The sequence below is a fragment of the Euleptes europaea genome, chromosome 6 (assembly GCF_029931775.1).
Source record: "Euleptes europaea isolate rEulEur1 chromosome 6, rEulEur1.hap1, whole genome shotgun sequence".
Lineage (NCBI taxonomy): Eukaryota > Metazoa > Chordata > Lepidosauria > Squamata > Sphaerodactylidae > Euleptes > Euleptes europaea.
Genome location: NC_079317.1, coordinates 1,737,150 through 1,760,666, shown reverse-complemented (window position 1 = coordinate 1,760,666; position 23,517 = coordinate 1,737,150). Strand labels below are relative to the sequence as shown.

Here is a 23,517-nt window from a genome sequence, read left to right as displayed (position 1 = left end):
TGCTTTGGCGCCTTAGTAAGAATGATGCTGCAGCAGAAGCAGTTTACACAGCATGGTTTTTATTTAAAAAAAGACATTTTCATCAAACAAATTTCTAAACTTGTACAATGAAAATTTCATACAAAATCCACCTCAAACACGGCATGGTTTTCAGCAACACTTCATTTCAGTCACTTGAATTCAAAAGGGTGCCCACAGCCATTTCACTGCCTTACCCTTTTTATGCCTTCTTAAAAAAAAAAAAAAATAACTCACAGCTTTTGGTTGTGCCCACTGAACTGGGAGAGCCAACCAAACGTGGGAGGGGGGTGCTCTGGAAGTGTTTGCAGACGGCTGACCTCTGTAGGGGGGAAATGCACGGGAGGAAGGGCCGGGGGGCTTTATAAAAACGTCACAGACTTGCTGCTCAAAAATTCCCAACAGGACACTTAACTCAGCATATTTCTCTGTATAAATTTCTTGATAACTTGGGCGGGGGGGGGGGGAGGATGGTTGAGTCTCTGGTCAACTAAGTGTACAGCGAGATACCAATTAACACAAGTTCTGCCACACATACCCTGTGAACGTCAGCTCGTTGCACATGCAAGGGAGACAGGAGGAGCACGAGAGAAAAGTTTTTGTTCGCATCCCTATTTTCCACGGCCTGTTTCTGCTGAAACTCCGTTCTTCCGCTCAGGTTGAAGGGGACTGATAATATTGTCCGTAATTCCATGCGTTTGGGTAGTTGTACTAGAGGGAGAGGGGAGAAGAGAAATGTTAGCAAAGGCCCACCCCAACGAAGCGGCTTGTCTAGAAGGCGTCTGTGTTCTCCCCTTCTCCATCGCTGTAATCCTGAATACCACAAAGAGGGTGATTTTAACAGCCAGAGGCTAAGTACTGGATCCCCCCACCTCCTGCCAAATGCTGGGGAGCTGAGCCCCAGCGCTGCACTAGAGGTTCAGGCGGACCCCAAAAGGAGCAGCTGGCGAAGATGCTGACTCACCTGGTACCAGGCGTTATAATTGTAGGCCGCTTGACTGGCTTGCATGTCTCCATCTGTCATCTGCCCTGCTGCAAGAGCGGCCTCCTCTCCGTGACTTCTCTTCTCATCCCGATCCTCACACCTGCAAGATAACACGCATGTCTGGTGATCTGGAGAAAAGGGGCTGGGCTCTGAGCCCACTTTCTGCAGAGTAGACCCTAGGGGCTGGAGGAGGGGCTGGCTCTCAAAATGCTGCAAGCTCCTCGAGAGGTAGCTGAGGAATGGGGAAGGGCCGGAAACATCCACTGCATTCAGCATGGGCATTCTCCAAAATTTCCTTGGGGAATCACGCATCAAGACCCACGAAGTGGATTTTCTTTAGAAGTGCCTTTTTGCTCAGGTGAGCCCAGTCCCTCACAGATGCAAGCACACCCGTGAAATGGGTGTTTGCGGGGAGGGCTTGGCTTGCAAGCCACCCCCGAGTCTTCTCAAGTGGTCACTTCTCAGTGGCTGCAATGGTGGCTTGTGCCAAGAGACACATCAGCTGGCTGGACAGGCCAACTATCTGACCATCACCTTGCTGTGACCAGTGTGTGTGTGGGGGAGGACACAGGACATGAGAGGCCCCCCTCTCTTATTGCTCTTTTGGAAGGGAAGCTGGAACCTGGCACCCAGAAACCCACCGCGACGGCCTGGAAGTACCCTGCACTAGAGTCTGCGAAGGCTAGAAGGGGAAATGCTGAACCACTAAAACCACACAGACTCCCAACATTTGAACTGTTAGAAAAAGTTTTTGCTTCTCAGCCAGAGGCTCCCAAGCACTTATTTACAACCAGACTTGGACTCACTGCTTTTTCCAGTTCCAAGCTGGCTAAAGTAATAAACTAACTTGGTTCTGGAATGTAGCAATCCAGACTGCAGAAAGAAGGCTCACATCAAAACACGCCACCCCAACAACACTCCTCTATTTGGGGAGGGGCTGTGGCTCAGTGGTAGAGCCTCTGCTTGGCACGCAGAAGGTCCCGGGTTCAATCCCCGGCATCTCCAGTTATATAGGGACTAGGCAAGTAGGTGATGTGAAAGACCCCTGCCTGAGACCCTGGAGAGCCACTGCCGGTCTGAGTAGACAATACTGACTTTGATGGACCAAGGATCGGATTCAGAAGTTAGCTTCATGTGTGTTCACATGTGTATTTCATTTATTGACTTCATCAAAATCCTGCCTTCCTTTCCAACAGGCACCCAAACCAGCTCACAGTTCTCTGCCATTTCCTCTTTCCAAGCAGAAAACAAAATTGGTTCTTGTAGGTTATCCGGGCTGTGTGACCGTGGTCTTGGTATTTTCTTTCCTGACATTTCACCAACAGCTATGGCAGGCATCTTCAGACAGTGTCCTTCAGTGTTACTCCTCTGAAGAACCCTGCCACAGCTGCTGGCGAAACATCAGGAAAGAAAATACCAAGACCACGGTCACACAGCCCGGATAACCTACAAGAACCAATGAACTCTGACCGTGAAAGCCTTCGACAGAAAACAAAATGTTTACCATGGTATGATCCTGCCTTGAATCTGTGAGAAAGACCTACAATTTTATTTTATTTTTTGCCGTCAAGTCACAGCTGACTTATGGCAACCGCGTAGGGTTTTCAAGGCAAGAGATGTTCGGAAGTGGTTTGCCATTGCCTGCCACAACCCTGGTATTCCTTGGAGGTCTCGCTTCCAAAGTGAACAAATATGCTATTTTAACAATGTCGAGGGATTTCTTTTTGAACGGACCCTCACGTGCAGTCTGAAGTAACACAGCCCAAACACAAGCTGACCATCTCAGTGAGAATGAAACTACCGCCTTTTCAAGAGCAACCCAGGCCTCCGCCCGAGGACACGAGTTCATACCCATTTTCTGCTTTCCTTTTCAAAGTCTCCTGTTCCCTCAGAAGGGCTTGATGCTCTTCGTAGGCGCCCAAAAGCCTGTCCAAAGTGAAACAAAGAAAACAGTTTCCACGGATTAGACTCTGGGGGTTGGAAATGCGGAACGGTTACTGCCACAGGCCTCACTTGTCTGCCTTTGCCCCCTCCCACTTCCACAAGCCCCACAGAGTCGCACGGCATGCAACTCTGGCCCACGCTGGAACACACAGGCCTCGTGAGCATAAAGAAACCCTCGCCTGCCTTTAGTTGCTTGTGGATCATACCCCAAAAGGGAAATCCTCTACTGAAGAGGACACGCCAGCTCCCATTTACTTCTACAGCGCTTTAACTATCAGGTTGCTGGCCTGAGCAGTTAAAACCCCCCAGGGAGAAGAAGCATCTGTCCCCAGGCCACCCCCAACTGTTCTTTGTGACCTGCATTTTCATTTGATCACGACCCGAATGCTGGAATAAACTCAGGGAAAAAACCCTCACTTGTTCACGTCCACACCAAAATCTTCAAGAAATTCCACTTTTCGCTGAGAAAACAAAATCCTCATCTTTATCGGCAACGGCCCACTGATAGCTTTGTCGAAGCACACAGTGATGTGTTCTTCGTTTTGCTTGAGGTCGCCGTTGTATTCCATTTCCAGCAAGTTGAGATACAGTTTGGGGTTATCCTAAGCCCAAAAAAGAGAGAGAGTTGGACCGTTATTGTTTTGTTGATCAGGAAAGTAACCAAGTGTGCTTACTGCAATATTAACTCAATTTTTCCAACTACTACAGCGAGGCAGGCGGACGGCACCTGAAGCAGAAGGGCCCCGGATGCTTCCCTGCCCACTCTCACAGGAATCTCTTTTTCCACACACAACACATTTCCAAGCTGGACTCCCTACCAGCACAATTAAAGTAAAACAAACAAAAAAAATTAACTTGCTTCACTGGCTGCCCACCAACGATCTCTTCCAGGAACAGACATGCAAGGCAGCAAGAAATTGTGGGGAGGAAATAGGTTTTTCCCTTTCCCTAAAATTTCAAATTCTATTAAAACCACTCTTCAAATAAATAAAAACATAGTTTGAAGATGCATATTCATGGCAACGGGAGCCAATGAACAGGAGTGGGTGTTCTCAAGACTCCAATTTTCGGAAAGTTTGGTCTCCTACAACATACAGCCCCTTAAGAGCTTTTATCCAGCCCACGAGCCAGCCACCCCCCCCAGACCCGAGGTGTTAATATCAAAGACCGTTAAATAATAGAAAATACTGTTAAGAGTGTTATTGTGTTAACCATGTTTCTATTTTAAGTAACAAAGTAAAAAATAATATCATTTATTGGTTTGCCTGTATCTTCTCTAAGGTTTGTATCGCCGGTCCTTGGAATTAAATTTTATGGTACACCCGGCCCGACCAAGTGACATTTATGTCCTATCCGGCCCTCGTAACGAATGAGTTCAACACCTGACATACAGTGCAGACAACATTTCGAGCATTTTCAGATTTTGAAGAAAGTGATTTGTCAGCCAGATGGCTGTATTTGCAGAGTGCAATCCTGGCCGAAGGCCTCCACAGAGAACCAGGATAAGGCCCACTCTTGCTTCCAAAGGCCTCTTGCCAAGCCAAAGGAGTTCTCCCTATGGGGGAATGGTTAGGGGGAGAATGCAAGCCAGGCAGGCAACATCAGTTTAGAGGGACTGGCGTCTCCATGGCACAGCAAGGTGCTTCGCAGAGTCACGACAGGTCATCACAGTTGCCAGCTACAAAATCCCCTCCAGAAGAGGCCCGACGTCCGGCAAGCCTGCGAGAAGGTACCTACCCCGTCTCTGTCGATGGCCTCCAAGAGCACTTTACGGGCCTTCAGGAGGGACTTCTGGATTTTGAAAAGGTGCCGAGCCAGTTTGACGGCGAAGAAGGAAGCTTCGTAGCTCGACTTGGCATTCTTCACGGCTTCCTGCAGGAGGTGCTCCGCCTCCTCCAAATTCCCGTGCCTGCGCTCCAGACTCACTCTGCGCAAGCGGATCATGGCCAGCCCAGAAACGTTCTCCTCAAAAGTCTTCAGGATTCTTCTGGCTTCATTGATATTCCCTGGAAGCAGGAGAGAGAGAGCAAATGCCCAGCCTGTGCTGCTGTGTCCTTGCAGGGACACAAAAGTGACCAGAGTCCGGAGCAGGACTTCGAGAGCTGCCAAGTCCCCCGCCCAACATTCCAAGCTCAGTGGTGGCTAAACACAGCTCACAGTTCTTGCCTACTAGTATCTAAGGCCAAAGAACACGGTCACCCAAAGCATTGATGCTGGGTGTCCTCAATACGCAAGACAACAGTCTCTCTCTCATTCTTTCTGAAAAGCCCCCAGAAGCAGCTGTCTCAGTCTGAAGGCAGTACCCATCAGCTGCGTTCAAGCAGCTGGAATTGAATCCATGGAACAGAGGGGTGATGCTAGCTGGCAGGGGGTAATGTTCTGGAAAAGCTGCCTTTTTGACAGTTAAGGGAGGGGAGGATGAGTAGAAGAGTTGGTTGTTATATGCCAACTTCCTCTACCACTTAAGGAAGAATCAAACCGGCTTACAATCACCTTCCCTTCCCCTCCTCGCAAAAGACACCCCGTGAGGTAGGTGGGGCTGAGAGAACTGTGACTAGCCCAAGGTCACCCAGCTGGCTTCATGGGTAGGAATGGGGAAACAAATCCAGTTCACCAGATTAGCCTCCGCCGCTCATGTGGAGGAGCGGGGACTCAGACCTGGATCTCCAGAACTCATGAGGCTGCCTTTCATAGTCAGACCCTTCACTGGTGTCTCAAGGGCAGCCTCGCCTTGTCCGACTTCGCAGTGGCTCCCCATGATTGTGGATAAGAGGTCTTTCATGACACCTACTGCTGGATTCTTTTCACTAGAGACGACAAGGATTTAACCTGGGGCCCTCTGCCTGCACAGCAGATGGTATACCACTGCCAAAAGCCATCGGCTTGCCCTAGCTCTAGGACAGTGGTCGGCAAACTCATTAGTCAAAAGAGCCAAATATCAAGAGTAGAACGATTGAGATTTCTTTTGAGAGCCACCATCCTATTTGCTCCCCCCTGCCCGCCCTCACCGTGAGGGCGCCCTCCCCCTCCCCTGCAGCACCAGCGCGGGGCCTGGGTTGGCAGAGCTCAGGGCCAGGCCAGGAAGCGCCGGGACTTTTGTGGCCAGGCAAGGCAGGGGGCTTTCCTGGGAAGCAGGGGAGGGCTGGCCACGCGAGGAGGGAGGCTGTCATGGCGCTGGGGGGCCCGAGGCACCAGGGCCAGCTCGGAGTGGGGGGTCGGTCCCCCCGCAAAGGGCCGGCCCACGCCTGCCTGCTAGCCCCCACCCCCCACAGGGCAAGCGGCCCGCTGGACCAACCACCCATCCCAAGCCTCAGTCCCCCGCAGGGACGCAGCCCCAGCGGGGCAGAGGCGGCTGCGCCACACGGAAGCGCTGGCCCGGGAGCTCGCCCGCCGCCCCGCCGTTCTCTCCGCGGCTCCGGGAGCCCGCCTGCGCGCCCGGGGTTCAAATGGCCGGACCGGCCCCTTCCTGCCAGGCTGGCTCCGCCCGGGGTCGGGCGCTGCTCACAGCAGACCCTCCTGGCAGCGGCACGGCGCCGCTGCCCCCTTCTCCTCCGGCAGCCGAGCACAGGGAGGGGGCTTGAGAGCAGCCCGGTCTTGCGGGAGGAGCGGGCGCTGCTTGCTGCCAGCCCGGCGCCCGTGTTGCGGCGCTGTGGTCGCGCGTGAGGCAGCCGGCTCCTCCCGCCTGGGGCGCACTGGAGCCCGGCGGGAGCTCGAGCCTCTGCCTGGCTGAGCGCGGGGGTGCGGAGGAGCTGCACTCAAGGGGCCAAAGAGCAGTTTGCCGACCACTGCTCTAGGAGACCCAGCTCCTTTGTTAGGAAAAAGGCACCAAGATTGCTGAAAGTGCTTCCCCCAGCTCCGCTTAGGTTCTCTTCCCTCTTTGCCAGCTCACTCAGCCCATGCCACGCTAACCTTGAGACCAGACCATGGTAACATACTGCACAAGGGGCTACAGATTTCTATCCGTCTAAACACGCAGCTGCTCAAGTGGAGCTAGACAATTTGCACGTGTTATGGACCTCTTGAAATCACTGCATTGGTTCATTTATTTCTGGGATGTATCATGTGGCTGGATCTTTACATCTGAAGCCTTCCCCATTCTGTGATCCACGCCTCTCTAGCTGTGAGCTTGTGTGGCAGTTCCAATTATCTCCTCACCATCTGCTTATGTAGGCATGAGGAACCGCCACTGCTTTAACAGGCGTGGCCCCCGACACTGTGGAACGGCATTCCTGAGAATGTGACTTTGGTCTTGGACAGTAGAAAAGAGCAAGAGTCCAGTAGCACCTTAAAGATAAGCAAAATTTCTGGCAGGGTATGAACTTTCATGAGCCACAAGACGATTTTCAGCATACGAGTATCTGATGAAGAGAGCTTTAATTCTTGAAAGCTCATACCCCAAAAATCTTGTTGATCTGGTGACCTGAGAAAGGGCCTTCTCTGTCACGGCACCAAAACCTTGAAACTCTCTCCCCAGAGAGCCAGCATGGTGTAGTGATTAAGAGCGGTGGACTCTGATCTGGAGAACTGGATTTGATTCCCCACTCCTCATGAGCAGCGGATGCTAATCCAGTGAACCGGGTTAGTTTCCCCACTCCTCCACATGAAGCCAGCTGGGTGACCTTGGGCTAGTCACAGTTCTCTCAGCCCCACCTACCTCACAGGGTGTTTGTTGTGGGGAGGGAAGGGAAGGTGATTGTAAGCCGGTTTGATTCTTCCTTAAGTGGTCGAGAAAGTCGGCATATAAAAACCAACTCTTCTTCTTCCCCAGGGAGATTCATCTATCAGTATCACCAGCAGTTGAAGACCTTTTTGTTTCATCTGGCATACCCCCAATAACGGTTATTGGTGTGTTTATGTGTTTTTAATTTGAGTTTTTATAATTTTAGCTGTATGTTTAATTGTTTAAATATTTTAATGTTTGGTGCCTTCTGGACCCTGATTGGGTGGAAAGGTGGAATAAAAGTGTTTTAAATAAATAAATAAGGTGCTACCAGACTTGAATCTAGTTCTTGGAGACTGACAGTTGCTCTTAAACCTATTTGCAAATGCCTCATCCATGTTTTAAAAAATAATTAACGTAATATAGGGGGAAATTGTAACATACAGAATAGATCAATATAACAGTAACAATAAAGTTCAAGAATGTGATTAAGTACCTAATTAAGAGGGGAAAAACCCTCCCCATTAAGAGCAATCAGCACCAAATTTTCCAGCAATACTACAAAACATGAAATCAAGATTGTCTTTAGACCATATACCGTTATTCTACTTTGACAAAAAGTCTCAGAATTAATCGTATTGGAAAACATTGGAGATAGTTTGACAGTTCCTTCCTGATCTTACGCTCCAACTTTTCTAAAAGCAGGGTTATATCACTTATTTTTTCCTGCTTTGGCAATCCCCGTCATCAGCGTCTTCGATATGATTCAACTCCTCCATCTTGCCACAATGCGCATTTGCAACACGTGTGTGTGAGCATTTTGGATTTTAACAGCCAGCTTCCCCCTCTGCCTGAGCACTGAATATTCACCGGCCTGTAGTGATCACGTGCCAATCATTTTAAACATTCTGGCAAACAAGTAGTCTCTCTCTCTTCTTCAGTACGCACGGGGTGTGGGGGATTGTGATAACATGAAGCTGCCTTCTACTGAATCAGACCACTGGTCCATCAAAGTCAGTATTGTCTACTCAGACCGGCAGCGGCTCTCTAGGGTCTCAGGCAGAGGTCTTTCACATCACCTACTTGCCTTTAACTGGAGATGCCGGGGATTGAACCTGAGACCCTTCTGCATGCCAAGCAGATACTCTACCACTGAGCCACAGGGAACGTGATCTCAAGGCGTGCATTAAAGCACACAGGCCTGTGGAATTCTGTAAGCATCATCTCAAATTAAATCACCTCTGTTGGCTTCAATGCCACAGAATATAATCAGAGCCTCGGTCCATCAAAGTCAGAACTGTCTACTCAGACTGGCAGCTGATCTGCAGGGTCTCAAGTCAAAGTCTTTCACATCAACTACCACCTGATCCTTTTAACTGGATATGCCAGTGATTGAACCTGGGACCTTCTGCATGCCAGGAAGAGGCTATACCATTGAGCCACTGCCCCTCCCCTCCCTGAGCAGTGCCGTTCCTCTGGCCCCAGCTACACCCCCCTCCCCCCGGTGGCACCCACTCACCTTGCTGTTCTTCAAAAGCAGCCCAGAGCAGGTGCACCATCGGCTTCTTGGAAAGATGTATCGTGCAAGCCCGGCTGTAGACGTGCCTCACCCCTTCGATGCTGTGGTTCTCCATGTACTTGGCATACTGCATTTGAAGACAGAGCACAGACTGAATAATTCACAGCTTCCTCTGGGCTGCTGAATACTTGAGAGAACTATAAAATTCTTGAGTTTAAACCCACTCAGCACCTTTATTGAACCATTAGACTAGTTTCTGTAAGGAAGGACGAAGAGAGGCAACGAAGTTGGCATATGCAGCTGTCAAATCTGGTTGCAAGCAGACCATCTCCTAATGCAACAGATATAGTTATACATGAACAACATTCAAACAAGAGTACAGAAGGTTAGTCACTGATCAGCAATGTTTGCAAAAAAGGGAAAGATGCGCTTAGGAGAGACGCCCCGTACCTTGATCCAGAACTCCTCATAGAGGGCACAGGAAATCACGCATCTCTCAAAGAGGACCACCACGCGCTCGTGAGTCCCGTTCTCGATCTCAAAGTCCAAGTACTCCTTCCAGTTCTTGAGCTGGGTTTTCTCCAGAGGTTTCACGTGGAAATAGGGCCGTTTTATCTGAAAAGGGTGCACGCTGTCAGAATGGAAGTATGCCAGTTTAACAACGAACCACACCACAGATCTACACGAGGGTATTACAGAACTGGCTACTGTATTTTCATTCCTTGGCTAATAATCCCTCAGGCCTGAGAGTGTATGGAAAGTTAGGGGGTTTTGCATGAATGTACATCCTTTACCTTGACCTGGATGGCCAAGGTGAGCCTGATTTCATCAGATCTTGGAAGCTCAGCAGGGTGGGCCCTGGTCAGTGCTTGGATAAGAGGCCACCAAGGAGGGTCCAGGGTTGCTACACAGAGGTAGACAGTGGCCAGCCACCTCTGTTCATCTCTTGCCTTGGAAACCCTATGGGGTCACCTGTGACTGGCCGGCACTTACCACCACCACATCCCTTTACAGCTTGCCCCAGATGCCGCCCACCCCTAGCTTGGAGCTCGTTGCAATCTGCTGGGTTTTTAACCATCCTAAATCATTTACTGCCATCCACCTCTGTCAGCAAATTAAACAGCACTGGCCCCAATTTCAATCCATCGGGGACTCGGTTGAAAGGACGACCTGCTTACTCATATTCTCTTCTATCTGATGAAGGCAGCTTTGACTCTCGAAAGCTCATCCCCGAAAAATCTTGTTGGTCTCTAAGGTGCTAGTGGACTCGAATCTAGCTCTCATATTCTCTCGATTCTGATCAGTAATGCTCCTCATCCAAACAAATGGAGGACCTTACTCTAGGACACGTTAATTCAAGAGAGCTGCCAAGGCTCTTTTTTTTCTCTTTCAAGGCAGCCTTTGTGACCTGAGACAGCCCCTCCCAAGCAAGATGCCTTTTCTTGTCTCATAAATACTCAACAGAAATACTCGACACGCTGCCCTGAATGCTCTGAAGGAAAAGAAGATGAAACGTAACAAACAGAAGGCCAGTCAACGCACCCTTACAGTAACCGCAGGTTTCTAGCAACTGGACGCAAGGCAACTCAGGCAAACAAGTGAACGTTCAATCATCTGGCAATGCCACTTTAGCAACAAGCAAAACACTACCAATACACAGCAGAACAACGGAATCGTTAATTAAAATGAGCCAACTGCAGAGGAAGCTGGGCAGAGTACAAATGGGTCCCACGCCTGAATGATTCAACGTCATCCTTCATCTCCGCAGAATTCATTCCCTTTGAGACCCGCCTGCCGGCCGCCTCGCTCAACCCCACTTCTCCTTTGCCTCCGAGGTCTAACGGCAGGTTAGAAAATTCTTCCTACTGTCTAGACGGAAACTCTTTTGAGTTAATTTCAACCCGTTGGTTCTGGTCCAACCTTCTGGAGCAACAGAAAACAACTCGGCGCCATCCTCTATATCATAGCCCCTCAAGTACTCGCAGAGAAAAGCGATACCATCGCTTCACGTGATTTTATTCCTCTGACTACCATTCCGAGAGTTAAGCCTCGAGCAGAAAGGTAATTCCAAGGTTGTTTCCCCCACTGGCTGATATGGATAAACTAAAGACACAAACACACACACACCAGGGTCCCACGCTTCAATCAGTTAATCGATTCAGCCAGTCAACCATCCACTACAGGTTGATGGAGAGAGCGATCCTAAGCAGATCTATTCCAAATTCTACTAAAGGTTGCTCAACGGGGCTTACTCCCAGGAAACCATGTTTAGGATTGAGCTCTGAAAGCTCCTGGGGAAGGATCTCAGAACAGCTGTCTGCTCTGAATAGAGGCTTTGTCCAGAGAACATTCTGGAAATACACCAACACACACATCCCAACTGTATGGCACAGATGCTTATTGTATGTGTATGTAAGATCAATAGGGCCCTGACTTGGACGGCCCAGGCTAGCCTGATCTTGTCAGATCAGCACAGTATAGAGAGACAGCATGGTATAGTGGTTAAGAGTGGTGGTTTGGAGTGGTGGACTCTGATCCGGAGAACCATGTTTGATTGCCCACTCCTCCAAATGAGTGGTGGAGGCTAATCTGGTGAATTGGGTTGGCTTCCCCACTTCTCCACATGAAGCTAGCTGGGTGATCTTGGGCTAGTCACAGCTCTCGCAGCCTCACCTACCTTACAGGATGTCTGTTGTGGGGAGGGGAAGGTGATTGCAAGCCAGTTTGATTCTTCCTTAAGTGGTAAAGAAAGTTGGCATATAAAAACCAACTCTTCTTCATCTCAGACCCTAAGCAGGGTCAGCCCTGGTTTGTTTGGATGGGCAACCTCCTAGGAATACCAGGGCCGTGACGCAGAGGCAGGCAATGGCAAACCACCTCCAAATGTCTCTAGCCTTGAATACCCTATGGGGTCCTCATAAGTCAGCTGTGACTTGACAGCACACACACAAAAATAATCAACAGGCCTAAAGCATCAGTTAGAACTGCCCACAAATGCCAGATGTCCACTAGCCCCGTCCGCAATATCAGATGATAGTTTAGCTCCCAGATATCCACCACCTTTACTAGTGCCCCTTCATAGAATCATAGAGTTGGGACTACCAGGGTCACCTAGTCCAACCCCCTGCACAATGCAGGAAATTCACTACTACTTGCCCCACACACACACACCCCAGTGACCTCTACTCCATGCCCTTCACTACAGCAACTGCAGATTTTACTGGAAACACTTAGTAGCCTACTGGCTTCAACTCAACCAACACTGTCACCTTCCTCTGACACAAGAAGCTCCAGCCAATAAGAACCGGAGGCAGCCACCTGCCGTTGCCTTTGAAGAGAATATTTAAGGATACTTACTCCTTCTTCAAAGGTCCACCGCTTGCTCACTTCGTGCTCATTGTGATTGAACATCTCCTGATGAATCTCAATGATTCTGTGGCGCATGTTTTCTATTTCGGTGATTAACTACAAGAATACAAAGGGGGGGGGGAATGTTACAAAATCCCAGTGAAGACAGGCTTCCGTCTGACACCATAAGAACATAAGAAAGGCCATGCTGGATCAGACCAAGGCCCATCAAGTCCAGCAGTCTGTTCACACAGGGGCCAACCAGGTGCCTCCAGGAAGCCCACAAACAAGACAACTGCAGCAGCGTTATCCTGCCTGGGTTCCACAGCACCCAATATAATAGGAATGCTCCTCTGGTACAGGAGAGAATAGGTATGCATCACGACTAGTATCTATTTTGGCTAATAGCCATGGATAGCTCTCTCCTCCATAAGAACATAAGTAAAGCCCTGCTGTATCAGACCAAGTTCCATCAATTCCAGCAGTCTGTTCACTCAGTGGCCAACCGGTTGCCTCTAGGAAGCCCATGAGTAAGGCGACTGAAGCAGCATTGTCCTGCCTGTGTTCCAAAGCACCTAGTATATTTGGCATGCTCCTCTGATCCTGGAGAATAGGTGTGCACCATGACTAGTATCCATTTTGGCTAGTAGCCATGACACCAAAACTCTGACTGTTCCCTCTGAAACCACCTAACTGCTGGCCTGTCGCCTCCAGCTGAGAACCGGGGAGAGTTGCCGTCAGCCAGACTGGACAACACTAAAGATGTAAATTTTCCAAAAATTCTGAAGACACCAGGGAAAAAAATATTTGGGTGAAAAAACAGAAATGTGGGGGGAAACCAAAATAAACACAACACCTATTTTCCTATGAAACTGAAGCTTCTTTTGCCAATTTAACATAAAATGCGCAATGTACAACTTAGCTGGCATATAAAACGGTGTGTGTGTGCGTTAAGTGCCGTCTATTTGGTACTATTTGGTTTATTTGGGGATTTAAAAATATGAATGTCTTTGGTTTCTTCAAGAACAACTGCAGGAGTACCCAGTACTTGAGAAGAGCTGCAAACTACCACACCCCATGCTACCTCGGCACATGTATCTTAATGTTTTGCCATTTGAGAGGCGGGGAGAAATAAGCATTGGAAGACAGAAAACAAGTCTGCAATAAACAAAACGAAGTTTATCATGCAGACAAAACGCACTTTCACATAGTCACAAGGATCAGCACATCCAGCGTATTTGGATATCAAGCTAAACTTTATAATGCTGAAGACACCAGAAGGATACAATTAGCTAGATATTTCAGTGCTCCCCAATATTTCCAAGGGAATGACAAAATGCTTTTTAAGACCAGATTTTTTTCTCATTCTAACTCAACAAGAGATGGGTTGACTCAATAAAGGAAGCCACAGCCCTTAATCTGCAAGATCTGAGAAAGGCTGTTAAAGATAGGGCATTTTGGAGGACATTGATTCATAGGGTCGCCATGAGTTGGAAGCGACTTTTATTTTTTATTACATTTCTACCCCGCTCTCCCCAACCCAAAGGAGACACATACACTCACTCATTCTAAAAGAGAAAATATTTTATAGGCTTCCCCCACCCACCCACCCCGCAACGCTCCCCCTAATTTCCCAATTTTTCTGAAGGGAAAACTGAGGAAAGATCCTCTGACAAACCCCATGTTCCCCCACCACCACCCAATTTTTTCCAGGCCTTCACATCTCTAGACCAGATAACCACCAGACCATGAATGTGGTCCTCAACAGGCAGTGGTGTCCCTTCACTTAACATACATCTGTCTCTCCATGGTTCCTCAGACACATCTGTTGTCCCTAAACATTCAGGACCTAGATTTCCACATTTTAATCAAGAGCTCCCAAAGATCAGATGAACCTCTGATTCTATACCATTTTTTTTGGCCCTGATTCAAATCCTTAGTAAATGACTACCCTGGATTGTAGTCATCGAATGTAATGAGAGACACCCACTAAAAATTACAAGAAAATACAGAGATGGTGTCATCGAGGGACAAGGCAGTGAGTGGTTTTGCAGCCACAAAGCAAGAAGCAGTTGCTGGCATGGCACAAGAGCCACAGCAGACAACACCAGCCTCCTCAATGCACTCTCAAAAAGCATTAGTCACAAAACCATCCTTTCTGTCGCTGGCTCAATCAATTACATCTACACCATTCTCTGAGATCCAGAAGTAGTTTGGAATTTCCTCCATTGGGCAGGGGATTGGACTAGATGACCCTGGTGGGCCCTTCCAACTCTATGATTCTATGTACCTTAGCAGGGTCTGTTATATCTTCTGTTCCAGAAGGGAGGTCGTCTCCAGGGGGCGGATCCTCCCCACCGTGGTTGTTGGCAGAGGATGCCAGTTCTCTACGCAGCTGAACAAACTGCTCAGTGGTCAGAATGTCCCGGGGCAGATTATTCTGGACGTGCTCTTTGAACCTGCAATGCAGCAAGAGAAGGGGAGAGAGGGGACAGTTGCATTAGTACCCGCTTGCTACAATAATAACACAACAAGAACATCATGCTAGCCAGAAATCTCCCAAGGAATCCAGGAGATGCCATTTGCACCTGTCTGAATGTGGTTCAGTGAACCGAACACATGCCCGATGAGCTCGGCTAGGAAGGAGCTGCTATTTTAAGATGAGCATATGTTCCGCTGGAAAAAGCACAAAATTCAACTCGACTGTGTATTATCAACCCAGAATTTCTCTTTCAACAATTGGCTTGGCTTTCCAGCCATTTCTTCCTAATTTTACACAGACTCCCTTGATTCTTTCAGCAAACAAGCCGCCCTTCTCATCTGTAATACATAAAGCCAAAAGGCAACAATAAAAATGGACAGTGAGAGTCTTTTGGCTTTGAGCAGAAGACCCCAAAGACTTATTTGCTGGCTGCATTTTCAAAGTCTCGTTTGTATTGGGACCTACCCCCAACTTCTGCCTTGAAGGTGGCTTCAATCGACTTGGCAGCTAAATCAGCCAGAATTCACTAGATTTAAACCCTAAGTGACCTAAAAGAACGTAAGGCATCAAGATCAATGGCCTGTGTTTTAACACAACAGCCTTCTGTCAGCCCTTGAGAGCTCTCTGTGAATGCCCTGAGAGCACTTGAGCTTAAACGTTTATTCCAAGGTTGAATTGCTGTTATAAAATGAAGGAAACTTCCCATGGTAACAGCAACGGTTGTTGCTGGCAAACACAAGTGTTACTTTTCGTTTTAGAAAAGAAACACCAACCTTGCAAAAATGGCACCCTGACTGTTCTTACAGAAATAACTATATGCAAGATCAGTCCTATTGCAGAGGAAGCCGCCCAAGGAAAGTTGTAGGATCTGGTCCCTTGGAGGAGTCTAAAAGAGGGTAAGGGAAGTTTCCGGAATACTCAGGGCATAGGATTTGGGGCAGAGCCCCTTTCCCTCGTAGTGCCGAAACCTACCTATCAAGACAGACATGTGAGAATGGAAGGGCAGTAATCGAGCTCAATTCCTGTCCTTGGAGAGGGCTTGTCCTCACATTATGAATCACTGAACATAAGCAGACACAAGAACACAACTGAGTATTGTTTTCAAAGCTATTGACTGCCTGGGTGCAGCCATTTCTCAGGTCTTCCTGTCTGGAGGACAATCCCTTTGCGAGGAGTTGCATTTAGTGCAGCTACATGAAATGTGTTTAAAAAGAAAAGAGGAGGAGGAACCTTCTGGCTAGATTCTTCACTAGAAAACTGAAATACAAAACCAAAGTAAGTTGAATAACGCTGGTTCTCTTACCTTTGGAAATGATGGCTGTACAGCTGCGTAGGAATCCCTAGAATGCGCTCAAAGACGGCTGTCACTGCCTTCAGGTTCCCTTGCTCGTTTTCCCAGTTGACATAAATTTCCCAGAGTTTATCAGAGCGGAAATCTGTCCCTGCGGCTAATACGGCATGCTCGTAGGTCCTGGGACATAAATAATTCAGGCGATCATGGTCTAACAGTCTAAAGTTACGGAACCCAACCTAGCAGCATCCCCTGCTCCTGTTCTCTTTCTGTGCAAGACGCTGTGAAGTCAATTCGCCCACCAGGAGATTTTGCAGCTATTTAAACACTATTCATAGTTTTTACTGGGACAAGCTGGATTCAAGTCCAGTAGCACTTTAGAGACCAACAAGAGTTTGGGGGTGTAAGTAGGCTTTGAGCCTCAAAAGATAGATACTCAAAAAATCTTTTGGTCTCTCAGGTGCTACTGGACTCGAATCCAGCTGCTCCACTGCAGACCAACACAGCCACCCTCTGAAACTATCTTTACCGAGACTGGGAACATCTGAACACATCTATACACATGAAGCTGCCTTTTACTGTCTACTCAGACTGGCAGCAGCTCTCCAGGGTCTTAGGGTCTTTCACACCACCCAGTTCCTAGTACTTTCAACTTGAGATGGCAGGGACTGAATCAGGGACCTTCTGTATGCCAAGCAGAAGCTCTTCCACTGAGTCATGGCCCCTCCCCTCAGAAATCATATGTTGCCAGAATTTTTGTTTTAAATGGCCTGGATTCTATGCAGCGTGAGCAATGATGTAGTTCTCCTATTCGTCCAGCAGCCCCTCCCAAGACCATCAAAATACTGATGCTAGAAGATGTGGGGTTTGCACAGACAAGAAGCCACACAGTCCAGGGGCTGCCGTGAGGAGGAGGATCCTGGAAGAGTCATCCATCCCTTTCTCTTCCATCAGCCAAAATGCCTGAGGCACTGCTCCCTTTCCCCATGCCGCCACCACCCCAGGATTGTATAGTTCTGGGCCCATAAGCCTTGCAAACTCCAACATCGGCAGTGTTGAGGTTCTACAGGGGGAAAGAAATTGGAGAGAAGAAGAAAACCAGGTCCACACACACCCTCACAAACACTCTACCAGGTCCAAGTCTAAAACCCTTGTTAAAAAAAGTTAGTGACAAATTATAAAAGGCCAAGGAAAGGAAAACGTCAAAATGCTTAATTTCAAAACAGGACTAACCAAGAAGCTCAAGAAGATGCCCCAACGGTGACAAGAAGCCGCTTCATCCCGTCATTTCACCCTCCGCTCCACCCAAAAGAAATGGCCACACCCACCGTTTATTTTTCAAATCAGTTCCACTATTTCACGCAGGTGTAGAATTAGAGAATTGGAAGGGACCACCAGGGTATATTGGAGTGCAATACTTTTTTTTCCTCCTGGTATTCATTAAGTTTATCTTTTCCACCTTTTTGCAACTGAGGTCAAAATATTTTCAACCAACCAACACTGACCCAAAGAGTCAATGGGAACATGGGCACTGCCCATGTTGTGCACAAACTACTTCTTCCTTCCATATGCCAAATTATTGGGGGTGGGGGGGAGGCAGGGATGAGAATATCCCAATATAATGTTTCCTTACAATCTGTATCCAGAGCAACAGCTAACTGGGGGGGGGGGGGCAAAGGTTTGGATCCAGTGTGAACCCAGAGCCAGCATCAGTGCCACTTGCACCGGATAAAGTGGCCTCAACGCCGGCGCTGGGGCACTTATGCCAGTTATGGGGAGCCGCGTGGCAGTGTGAGCCTCAGGCGTTGGCGCAGCCTTGCCGGCAGAGGTTTGCGTCAGCATCAAAGGAGGTGCTCCCAGGGGCAGAGCAGACATCAGTCAGCCCCCAGAGACCTTTCAGAGACCTTTCAGCCCAGGAATGCCCCTTCTTGCAGGCGAGTTTTCTTGGAAGAGGCGTTTTCGGCTTGCTGTGCTTGGCAGCAAGCCGCTCAGGAGGCGGCATGGCCGTGCCCGGGGTAAGTACCACCCCCCCAGGATTGCGCTCCTAGTCAATCTTTGTATTCAGAGTCGACCCACATCTGTTTTCTACCCAACAGAAGCGGATGTAACTCGGCTGCTGAAGTCATCACCGATGGATCTCATAGATCAGAACGGAGAGGTTTTTAACTTGTTCCTTTATGAAGTCATTTTAAGGCTCATTTAATACTGGAATAGGAATTATTACGCCTCTTTAGTACATTATAAGAAGCCCCGTGGTGCAGAGTGTTAAGCTGCAGTACTGCAGTCAAAAGCTCTGCTCACGACCTGAGTTCGATCCCAACGGAAGTTGGTTTCAGGTAGCCAGCTCAATCAATCCTTTTATCCTTCCGAGGTCGGTGAAATGAGTACCCAGCTTGCTGGGGGTAAAGGGAAGATGACTGGGGAAGGCACTGGCAAACCACCCCGCAAACAAAGTCTGCCTTGGAAACGTCGGAATGTGACGTCACCCCATGGGTCAGGAATGACCCGGTGCTTGCCCAGGGGACCTTTACCGTTTTAGTACATTTATTGATCACCTTTCAACCTTAACTGATCCCCAGGATCAGTTAAACACAATTTAAGAAGTATAAGATTAAGAACCTCAGAACAATTATAACACAACAATTATAACACACACCTGTAAGAGGTGCCACTTTCCAACCAATTTTCCCAAATGAATGAAAAAGTATCAGGTGGTCCTCCTGCAATGACTGGCAACACATAATTTAGGAAAAGTTCTCTCATGATTATTGGGGGGGGGATAGCTATGTGAAGAAAGTGGTGATACGTACAATTCGACTGACTGAACCCAGATTATGAATCAACTAAAGACATATTTCACAGCTGAACAGCCTACTTGATACTAGTGAAGAGTTCACATACTAAACATCTTTCTGATTAACCCTGGTGAGAAGAAATATTAACAGCTGTCCTATTTGAACTCCTCTTTGGTGAAGACTGGCATTTCTACAGATAAGCCATAAAAGATTTCCACTGTAGTGCCTGAATTTTTCCACTGTGAATTATTACCATGTACAGCATGTGTTAAAACATATTTTAAACATATCACAAACACATATATACTTTTCCCTTTGACTGCTCTTAACAACAGTTTCTCTGTTTCCCAAAATGGGAAGAGAAGTTGAGAGGGAATTAGCTAAGACCACACCCAGTGAGAGTAAACAACTGACCGGGGGTCTGAATCCAGGCCAGACTGAAGCAGCCTGCCCCTGTTCAACTACATGTGCTTCTTCCTGTAACTGTGCCAACTGTTCAACAGAATAAGGGACCCCCCCCCCTCCAGGGCAGAAAAGGGACAAAGGATTCTTATCTCACTATGCGTTTATGTTATGTGCCATCATAGTGACCCTATGAATCAATGTCATCCAAAACATCCTCACTTTAACAGCCTTGTCCAGATCTTGCAATTTGAGGGCTGTGACTTCCTTTATATCTTATATCTCACTACAGATCTTATCTCACTACAGATGCTAACTGTCTGTCCCTAAGCCCTGGCCCCTGCCTGGTGGAATAGCCTCCCTAATGAGATCAGTGCCCTGCAGGACCTTAAGGAGTTCCGCAGGGCCTGCAAGCCGGGCTATTCCACCGGGTTTATGGTTGAGGCCAGCAATGATTCCCATTATAATTACTGGCCTCCCTAGTCCTTTCCCCCCTTTTCCCCGCTGCTGAGCACCACCCCTTCTATACCACCTTAGGGTGTGGTTAGATTAATTTTATTACAAATTTCTGTCTCTGGGGTTTTGGCGCCATTGAGGGGCATTATTGGGCTATTTTAAATTGTATTTTAAACTATTTTAATGGGTTATTGTTTTATTATGTTTTTAGACTGTGTAAGCCGCTCTGAGCACGACCTTCGGGTTGGGTAGAGCGGGTAGAAATGTAATAAATAATAATAAGCACTTCTCCCCTGCTTTAATCAAGCTGATTACATTTTGCATTGTACCTCTGCATCCTGACTCCTTTCTTTGCAACACCCCTCCCACCCTTCAGACTGGGATAGAAGGACTAAGGGATCTCCGTTCTTACTCATATCTGATGAAGGCAGCTTTTGGCATCCCCCCCCCCCCGCAATACTGTTGGTCTCTAAGGTGCTACAGGACTCAAATCGAGCCCTCATCAGAATTCCATCCAACTGACCTCATGGGGCCCCCACCTACTTACCCTCGAATGGTTCCAACCGTTTCAGGGTCACTGGTATCCAGCGTCTCCTTGAGGAAGTTTATGTAATGGATCCAGAGATCAACGCTAAGGGGTATCGCCTGGAGCCCCCTCCGATACACCTACAAAGAGAACACCAACAAGCTGTCCTTCGAGTGGCCGCTTGGGTCCTAAGAGAGCGGCAACACTGCGTTATCCGGCGAACCTTAATAAGAAATACTAATGTACTGGAATTTTGTTTAAATAATCTACCGTTACCATTCGGGTGGAGGTTGGCTAGAACATGGCAATGTTCTGATCTCCATGTGCGGAGTCTTGATCTTCAGAGCGGAGCGGGCTCCCTGCGTCTGACCAGGCTGTGTGGGGCGGGCTTTGGGGTACAGACCATAGGGCACAGCCCCCTTTAGAGCACCAATGACAGCGTCTGACCAAAAATGCAACAAGACGTAGCAAGTGTGACCAGCAAAACCAAACCACAGCGTTTGAATTTTGAGAAATAATAACAAAAATTGTATAACGTGACAGAAAAAAAGCCCTGCCCTACTTGTTAAGCTGCAGTGTAATGCAGACGCTTGCACTGCAAAGCTTGACAAACTGTAGTAGAGGGTTAACGCACCTGCCAACAAAGAGAGAAGATATTAGCTCCGAAACGCCACCAAGGGGTGACAAGCGCAAAACAGAAAGCCCTGTAACGGCCAAAAGTGGTGGGAATTGACCAGGACTGGGCCGGTCATCATTTGGCTTTTAGGACCCAGGAGCAAGGGCTGCAGATACGTACCTCGTCCGACTGCTTCATATTGCTGTGCCGCTTCTCAAGGTCCGCGTATTTTTTCCAATAACCATAGCAATAGGGGTAGTGTGTGAAAAAACTGTCAAAGGCTTTCCTGGCAGCCAGTAAGTGGTTCTGGAAGAAAGAGACAAGTATGATTTCAGCAAGTTTACACTCTGCAAAGAGCTCTCAAAAGAAAAGCCAGCTTATGTTTTGCCCTACCTTGGAACCTGTCTAGAGGACCACCCATCACAAGGGAGGGATCTGGCCGATGATGAAGGCTCTGAGTCCCAGGCCCAGGCCTATGATGCTCCCTTAAAAAATTCTTGGCTGGACCACTAACCCATAACAACGCCAACTTAAAGGGAAGAACAAAAATCCACTTATACTGCGCTGGATGGGGGCTAGGCAATGCATGCACACCCAACTTCTTTTTACCTCACATTCTGACAACAAGGTTTGGGGTGGGGGTTTGGGTTTTTGTTTTTTTTAAGACAGCAAAAACTGGGATATAAAGATTCAGGGATCTCCACTCCTACTTGAATCTGACGAAGGGAGCTTTGATTCTCGAAAGAGGATACCCCCAAAATCTTGTTGGCCTTTAAGGTATGACTGGACTCAAACCAAGCTGTTTTACAGCAGACTAACATGGCTACCCTCTGAAACTACCTTAATGTTAACCCAACCAGTATTGTTATCTGAGCAAGCATTTCATGGTGGATGATGAGCAGAGTTGAGTTAATCAAAAATTTAGCATTCTGTATTTTAAATTTGGGGGGTCTTTTTTCCCCCCGGTAATCTTCCCTGAGATTTTGTGGTAAGAAACGGACAGAATCACAAGGTCGAGATTAATATACCAAAGGAGTAACTACCAGTGTTGCACACTAGAGAAACCCAGAGCCACTCACCTCTTGCTCTACATACTGCAGGAGATAGACCCAGCCTGTGAAATCCTGTGGGTTCGTCTCAACGACCTTCCAAAACTTTTCAAACTCTGGAGGGAATGATGGCTCAGGATCGGCAGTCTTTGTGGTCTCTGCTTCTGCCATTTCACTGTCCTGGGGTATCTCTTCCTGGGGAGGGGTACCAGGAGAGTTGTCCGGGGACTGCTCCATCTCCGTGACGCTCATGATTTCTGTGCTGAAGTCAGCCAGCTGCTCGCTTGTCTCTTCGGTGGCCTTGCCCATGCTCTCGCTTTTCACGTGGCTCTCGTCCTCCTGAGGATCCTCACTCTGCATAGCGACCGAAGCTGTGCTCTTCTGGTTAGAAAACAGCCTGTTGAAGTAGAAGAGACTCATCCACTGCCAGGATGGGATTCCCAAAGCAAGGGCACCTGACCTCAACGTCTCTGCAGTGGACAGAGAAGGATAAAGAGCTTAAGGAACAAAAAATGAAGGGCAGTTGCCTTGAGTCATCCTGCACATCAGAGCTTGTGAAGAGTCTGGTATACGAGCCCAGATAGCGTACATCTAAAACTATGTAACTGTCCTGCAACTAACCTGATCTAGTTAATGAGGGCAGTACTGTAGTAAATGACCAGTAAACAGTTGTCGTTCTTATTCTTCCAACAGAGATGCCATTCGGGAAAGACAAAACCTGTAAGAACTATGTGTGGCCTCTTCCTTGGTAGGCGGTAAGCTCTCCTTTCCTGGAGGTTTTCAAGCAGAGGCTAGATGGCCATCTGTCAGCAATGCTGATCCAATGACCTTAGGCAGATACTGAGAGGGAGGGCATCCTGGCTATCTTCTGGGCATGGAGTAGGGGTCACTGGGGATGTGGGGGGGGAGGTAGTTGTGAATTTCCTGCATTGTGCAGGGGGTTGGACTAGATGACCCTGGCGGTCCCTTCCAACTCTATGATTCCTCCACCAGTAGCATATATGAGCTGGATGGATAAATCTGAAACATTGAGAGGGAGGGGGAAACCAGCATGCTGGGTAATGCAGTGATCAGAGATTTGAGATCTGGATTCAAATCCTCACTTAGCCATAAAGCTCACAGGGTGATGCTGAGCCAGTCACTCACTCTCACCCTAACTTGCCTTTTGTGAGAGTAAGATGGAAGTGGAGAAGGCCGTGTACACTGTTCTGGGTTCCTTGGAGGGTGGGATAAAAATATGAGACAGATACCACAGCTGGTTCCACACATACCCAACAAGGAACAGACTTAACTGGGATATTTGTGAGTACAGCCTGAGATTTATCATATTATTCTCTCCCTGGAGGAGAAAACCTATAATGGCAGCAGACCATATCAGTGTAGAAAACCATGATTTAAATCTAGTCCTACTGACTAGTGATTTAAA

General features: G+C 48.1%; 1 protein-coding gene and 1 non-coding gene across 2 annotated transcripts; both read right to left on the bottom strand.

Moving 5' to 3' along the window:
* Window positions 1–672: 672 nt before the first annotated feature.
* PRPF39 (pre-mRNA processing factor 39) lies at window positions 673–22,451 on the bottom strand. Its single transcript, XM_056851718.1, has 13 exons — window positions 22,122–22,451; window positions 21,223–21,348; window positions 20,448–20,566; window positions 16,260–16,427; window positions 14,765–14,933; window positions 12,484–12,591; window positions 9,577–9,741; window positions 9,127–9,253; window positions 4,685–4,953; window positions 3,365–3,549; window positions 2,855–2,929; window positions 983–1,103; window positions 673–729 (listed from the first exon to the last, which is right to left on the bottom strand). Exons 1-13 carry the CDS (start codon window positions 22,449–22,451, stop codon window positions 673–675), a joined length of 2,019 nt encoding a protein of 672 aa, XP_056707696.1.
* On the bottom strand, window positions 4,541–4,624 carry LOC130479853 (small nucleolar RNA SNORD127). Its single transcript, XR_008933399.1, has one exon. It is a non-coding gene; the product is annotated as a small nucleolar RNA SNORD127 (small nucleolar RNA).
* Window positions 22,452–23,517: the final 1,066 nt, after the last annotated feature.